Source organism: Musca autumnalis, unplaced genomic scaffold (genome assembly GCF_047663935.1).
Source record: "Musca autumnalis isolate F117 unplaced genomic scaffold, ASM4766393v1 scaffold_3, whole genome shotgun sequence".
NCBI classification, from domain to species: Eukaryota; Metazoa; Arthropoda; class Insecta; order Diptera; family Muscidae; genus Musca; species Musca autumnalis.
In genome coordinates this window covers 36,940,346-36,947,060 of record NW_027411866.1, presented here as the reverse complement: position 1 = coordinate 36,947,060, position 6,715 = coordinate 36,940,346, and the positions used below count along the sequence as shown (strand labels likewise).

Genomic DNA, 6,715 nt, shown 5'->3' with positions numbered 1-6,715 from the left:
CCTGTCATATGTAAAAGCAGGGCAAGGCAGCTTATGTACGTAGGTTGTTACCTTACCGAAAATTTTCGTTAATTACCGAAATTATAAACATTTTAATTTTACCGATATTTTCGGTAACTCGAAAATGAGTTACAGAATTCCACTACTGGGGCTGGATTCTTGTTCTATGAAAATTTGAAATGAAAAATATTTTCTTTAAAACATTTTTCATTTGACATTTATTTCCTTTATAAAATTTTTCATATCACATGGTCTGTTCCAGTACTGCAAGAATCTACTAATTTTTACTATTTTTTCCGATAACATAAAGGAAAAAATGTTATCGTAGTAAAAAATAGTAGCTTCTTGCAGGTTCTGGAACAGAGCAACATTTTCATAGAAACAGAATTGAGCTCCAGGACTGGGATTGGTTGTGACCACAAATCTACTGGAGTACATATGTTTAAATTTGTACGGCGAATGGTGGTGTAGGTCCACCTTTTTAAGCTTATTTTTAATAAGAAAGTGCCCCTAAAACACAACCCAAGAAATCAGTCCTCGCAATGATGAAGTTGTTTCATTCGATATTTTATGGATCTAAGATGCTAAAAATTACAACAATTGTCGTAGTATATCATGTTCCATCATATAAGAATATGCAAAATCCGAAGTTTACTAATAACATAATTGACAGGTAATTTTTTATGTTTTTATTAAGCAAACACATGCAATTTATAAATATTTGCAATAATTTTGTCATGTAGATGTCTTAAAAAATAATATCTCCACGTACTTTTCATAAAAATATGAAATTTCTTGAAACTTTTTCCCAAACTCCCGTACTGGTTGTTGGATAAATTTTTCCCTCAAAAAGACACAAAATTCTTCCACAATTCAAGATAAAGAATGCATACCAAATTCCCAATTCGAACTTCATTCAGAATGAGGGGAAATGTGAAAAAACTCCCACAAATGCTCTGTTCCAGAACCTGCAAGAAGCTACTATTTTTTACTACGATAACATTTTTTCCTTTATGTTATCGGAAAAAATAGTAAATATTAGTAGATTCTTGCAGTTCTGGAACAGACCAAAAATTTTATTCAGAATACGAAAATGTGGGAATGGGAAACAATTCCCAACTCCATGCGTTCAGAATAGGGCTGAACATTTCTGAGTGTCCCCAAAAACACCCTTTCTCAAAATAACACTATGTTTACATTTACGAAATCCACTCGATTTCAACTGTCAATTCCATTGCTCAAACGTCAAATGAAATCGAATCGATTTCAGATGAGTTTTCATTTGACGTATACGCAAAGGAATTGACCGTTGAAATCGAGTGGATTTCGTAAATGTAAACATAGTGTAAGTCCCAATTTACATTAGGCAAGTTTATGGGTCTATTCCGTATTGTGACAAGAGTTGAGTCCTGTTGTCAGTCGTCTCTGCGACAAAATTTTAAATTCATATTACGTAAAGCGATCGAAAATAGGAGAGATACGTAAGGGGAAGGGAAATTGAAAAATTGTTCGTACCGGCAATTTTTAGGCAATTGCTCTTATATTTTTTCCTTTTTGACATTATTTCCAATGTTTTAAAAATAAATCTTGCCGAAACAGAATTGCCTGCACAAACGCAAGATGCAAGTTTAAACGAGAACGAGAAAAATTGCCGCAAGGAAAATCGCCTAATGTATATCGGGACTAAATGTTAGACAAAAACAAATAACTTTTTGATTAAATATATTTATTTATAATATGGGATAATATTATAGATTTGAATAACATTTCAATATTATAGAGTAAGAGTAACACAAACATGTAGATGTAGTGGTGGTCACGCTAAGAATGTGTTATCGTTCTATTTTTTGTGATTATTATTTTTATGTATTTCAATACACTCAGAGTTGTACGATTTTTTATTGCAACATTTGTTATCATTTTTTTATATCAACTTGAACTGCAAAAAAGGAATGTTTTCATCTTTAAAATTAAACAAAATATAAATTAAGAGTGATAATTTTGAATTATTTAATAAAATAATACATTACGTTGGTTTTGAAATCAATCGGGGAAAAATAAAAAAAATACTTTTTTAAAGCCTTGGTTTGTGCTTATGGGAGAAGGGAAGTGTTGTGTCTACAATCTAAACCAAATTTTGTATTGGAGCTTTCGTTATTGTTATATTATTTTTCTGTATTCGCTATAGTTAACTGTTCTTTTTTAGTAAGCTTAAGGTGAACGTATAATAGCTTCGTAGGCAGCAAATATCATTGGTGCCACTTCCACGGAGCGTGATTTTAGACTGAGAGTAGCATCAGGATTTCCTGGTTGCAGTTTCAATTCGAGCAATACCCAAATATTGTTGGTAAGTTTTAGTGACTGATAGAGCATATCTTGACCCTCAACATTACGTTTAGCAATGGTAAAGACATTATTGGTGGTCATCTTTGAGGCAATACCATCTGTGGTACCAATAACACCACTCAAGGAATATTGCACCTCATTGGCAGCTGGTATTTCTTTCCAGGTGTTGAGGAATACTCGTTTATCTAGTTGGCCATCTTCGGCAAAGAGGACATTACCATGGATCAAGCAGGCAAAATAGAAAATGTCAATGTTGTTCTTGACGGCAACTTGTAAATTGTTCAGAGGCTCCATGCGCTGCACTGGTCCTTGGGTACCCAAATTTAGACTCACTTCGGTAGATTGATTGGGAGGTAAGGGTGCTACTTGTAAAGGTTGTCCGGGAACCAAACCAAAACTGTTCTTATTCAATTGTATGGCAAATCCGGTCATTGGTTGCATGGCTTTGTTGGTAAATTTCATGTCCATGAAAATTTCACCATTTCGTCGAGAGAAGGAGCCTTGGATTTCCAGACCCTTGCCCTTTTCGGCAGGTAACCACACAATTTTGGGAATTTGAAGACCCACATTCAGAGAGGTACCGCCCAGACCAAATATGTCACCCAGTAAAGCGCTGGCACCAGCCGAGGCAGTTTCTGCGGGAGGACCACCGAGCTAAAAGAAAAAGTAATGTCAAAGTCACCAATTCAAAGAAGCATTGTAAACTTACCAAAATATCCAAACCACCACCCAATAAATCAACACCCATGCTGGTGGGTGCAGCTGCTGGCATGGATGGTGCATTAATGTCCATTGACAATAAATCGCCAATAAGTGATTCTTGATTGGGTATAACCATGGCCTCACCACCAGCCCCCGAACCACCGGCATCACCACCCTCACCACTAGCAGCAGCCCTATTGGGCAGCGATTTACGTACACCAGCCCCACGCCCCTCAACAAAGGCAGTGGGTGGTTTGTGATATACACTAGCCAAGGAGCTAATATGGCAAATCAATTCATCCAATAATGTTGGTTCCAATAAATCAGTTTCCTCCGATATCAATGGTTTGTCGGCCAAAACAACTTCCTTGGCAGCAGCTGGATCGGTTGACAGCAAACGCCAGTAGATAAAACCACGATCGCGTAAATCAGGATTATCCGAATCTTGTGTGGCCAAGGATAAAACATGCTGTACCAATTCTTGGGTATCTGAAGGGCGTTTCAAGAACAACTTGACCACAGCAGTGAGCAATTGCAATTGTACCTGGGCATTTTCATCTTGGAAACCTTCCAAGAAACTGTCCAGCAACTCATCGGCATTGTCAATACGTTCAGCATATTCACCAATAATCCAAACCATGGAGGCCCTGGCTTCGGGTTCATCCAAGGTGTCAAGATTTTCACACAATGTACTAATGATGCTCTCATATTTATTGGGATATTTGCGGAAGATATCCTTGATGACCACAATGGCCTCTTGGACCACATAGTTGACCTTCGTTTGGATAAGTTCCAATAAGGTCGAGACACAACGTTCAGCAGAGGCTTCAACCTGAGACAAAAAATAAAATTTAAGCTGAAGAAAAATATCTCTTTAAAGTTCAAACCTACCTTAATGGCACAACGACCAATGGCCCTGACGGCTTTTCTTACAAAGTCCACATCAACTTCGGTGGCATATTCCTTGAGTTCACTCAAAACTTGGGCAATGTTGCTTTGATTGGCCAACCTTATCATAATATCCAATTTTTCCAATTTCACATAGATGGGATCATTATATTTCACAAAGAACACCTTCATTTCATGTTTCAAAATGTCAGGGCGTTTTTGTACAATCAAATTAATGTTCCTCAGGGCAACATATTGCACCTCAGGCTCGGAGGAAAGCAAGGTGACCAATGGTGGTGCCAATTTCTTGGTCAAGGTGGCACAAAAATCACCATCATTCGACAACATTTCTAGTAATTTCATCAAAACCTTTACTGCACTGAGCACAACAGCAGCATTGGCATGGGCCAAACGTGGTGTAATACGTTCGCATATAGATTGGGCCTCGCGCTCATCCTTCGGACTATAGTTGGCCAAAGAATCTAAAATAAACACCTGGCCCCATTCGGTACATTCATTCAAAGCAGTCAACAATTTGTTGATGGTGGCCGAGTTCATTTCCACTAAAGGTTGTCCCGATTGGCTAGATTCATTAATTTCACTTAAAGCAGCTACAGCATTTGCCACTACCATGGGGTTGGAATCTGATAATAAATCTTTCAATTGATCCAAGAAACCTTGATCTTCAACCATTGAGGCAGAAATGTCATATAACTTGGCCACGCACACGGCAGCTGTCTTCCGTACATAAGGATCTTCATCTTTTAGACATTTACGCAAAGGTTCACACAGGTATTCGGTGATTTTATCAACACGTATACAGCCCATTGTGCGTACGGCCAGGGCACGTATCAAAGGATTCGAATCTTCACAATCCTTAACAAATGTGTTGACAGCCATAATGGCAGCATCTGGTTGAGATTTGGCATAATTCATCAAATACAAATATACCAATTTCTTGAGTTCCAAATTATCAGTTTGCATACAATTTACGACATCCGGGAATAGAACGGAGACATCTTTGCCAACAGTCATACTGGCAATGACCTAGATATGGAAAGGAAATAGCGAGTATTAGATTTGAAAGAATTATATAAATGCTGCTAAACGTACCTTCTTGACAGCTTCCTTCTTCTTTTCCTTTTTGTCATTATTCAATTCTGATTTCAATTCAAAAATTTCACCTTTCTTGGTGGTAGAAAAGTATTTGGAATCAGTCATCGTTGGTCTGGTGTGTTACTGTAAGGGGAAAATAAAGAAAATAAACCAAAAAGTGGGAATTAAAAAAGTGAGAAATAGCTATCCCTATCATTTTTTTATGTTTTGAATTTTTTTCTATGTAGCCGGACTTCGGCAGGTGCAAATCTCGGGCACGGAAACAAAATATATTTTAAATTGAAAATTTTCTCTAAGCCATCAATCTTTATCAATGGAATTTTCGGAACTTCAAATGGCCATAACTCGGGAACTATACATTTCCCAGAAGAAAATAATATAATAATAACTAGCAACCACGTACTTCAAGAAAACATTGACAAGTTCTAAGAAACAAATTATTTGTTTCCAAAATCAGAAGTAAAATGATTACAGCAGAGATGTTTTAATGGAATATTTAGATGCCGATAGATATTAATTTAGGCGTTGATTTTAGGCAAGTTATTGTAAATACAATTTTCGTATTTTATGGTGGTCGAAATGGTTTCGTATATCCCCATTGCATACATACACATATTATTATACTACAATTCCTATAAAATTAACTGGTCATTCTTCAAATCTCTGAACATAAATAATCCTTATCAATTTCATCCATTCTTTGGGGGTAATGAGCTAGCTGCTAGTGACTTTAAACCGCTTGTAATTAGAAGAAAAAAATACCAATAAACTTCAACTTGCATAGAAAAAGTTTGCGGGGCGTATACATCCTATTCTTTTCTTGTTCGGAGAAAATCTTATCATCGAATTTTCAAGTGAGTTTTTTGTTGTTATTTCATAGTCTTTTAACTGCAATTTTTATATTTACTAAATCGCCAACACTTCTATTAAACGTTTCCACACTGTTTAGTTAAATTTACCTCTATTTTATGCAGTTTTATTGAATGAAATTGTTTAGATGACGAATAAAGATTTTTTTCACGATATGAAGAGCTGTCAATTGAACTAAGGTAACAGTGTTGTCAACTTTGCGTTTTAATAATGCGGCTCGTTTTAGGTAAGTCGCCAAAATGAAAGCGTCGACGTATAACGTACAGAGCGGTTTGTAGGAAAATGGCAGTTACGAACGGCGGTAAATAATTTGAAATGTTGATGTAATCTTTGTTCTTCTATTTTTTTAATGATAAAAGAGAAAAGTGTCAAAATTGTTCTCTCATGAACATTTTTACCAGTAAAGTAAAGGAACGGAAAATGGTAGATCAGGGGCTCATTCTGTTTCTATAAAAATGTGAAATGAAAACTTTTATAAAGGAAAAAACTGTTATATGAAAAAAATTATAAAGGAAATATTTTTCATTTCAAATTTTCACAGAACAAGAATCCAGGCCCTGGTAGCAATGTAAAAATAAACCTAAAAAATCAAATTTCCGCTTTTATTTCACAGTTTCTAATTTTGCTTTGTCAGCGTTCAAGTTTTTCTTCTGTTTTTCCTTCATTTTTGTCTTCATTGTGAAATAATTGTCAACCCTTTTTTACCTGCAGAAATTTGTGTGGTAGCCTGTGGTAGAAGAGAATGGCATGTGTGTTCTCTCTCCTCTCTTAAAAATTGCTGCCAGTTTTACAA

The 6,715-nt window shown here is 36.1% G+C and overlaps 1 protein-coding gene across 1 annotated transcript; it reads right to left on the bottom strand.

The window, feature by feature from the left end:
• Positions 1-1,709: 1,709 nt before the first annotated feature.
• On the bottom strand, positions 1,710-6,112 carry AP-1-2beta (adaptor protein complex 1/2, beta subunit). The gene is made up of 5 exons (XM_073979144.1): positions 6,012-6,112; positions 5,050-5,175; positions 3,940-4,983; positions 3,056-3,880; positions 1,710-3,000 (listed from the first exon to the last, which is right to left on the bottom strand). Exons 2-5 carry the CDS (start codon positions 5,155-5,157, stop codon positions 2,212-2,214), a joined length of 2,766 nt encoding a protein of 921 aa, XP_073835245.1. The 5' UTR covers positions 5,158-5,175; positions 6,012-6,112; the 3' UTR covers positions 1,710-2,211.
• Between the last annotated feature and the right edge of the window lie 603 nt (positions 6,113-6,715).

What these genes read in the sequence shown, in the direction of transcription:
- AP-1-2beta (XM_073979144.1), bottom strand. Translation starts at nt 5,157, where the DNA reads ATGACTGATTCCAAATACTTTTCTACCACCAAGAAAGGTGAAATTTTT. An exon ending in AGAAGGAAGCTGTCAAGAAG is followed by an intron (nt 4,984 to 5,049) that starts GTACGTTTAGCA and finishes TTCCATATCTAG; the next exon opens with GTCATTGCCAGTATGACTGT. An exon ending in TTGGTCGTTGTGCCATTAAG is followed by an intron (nt 3,881 to 3,939) that starts GTAGGTTTGAAC and finishes TTTTTGTCTCAG; the next exon opens with GTTGAAGCCTCTGCTGAACG.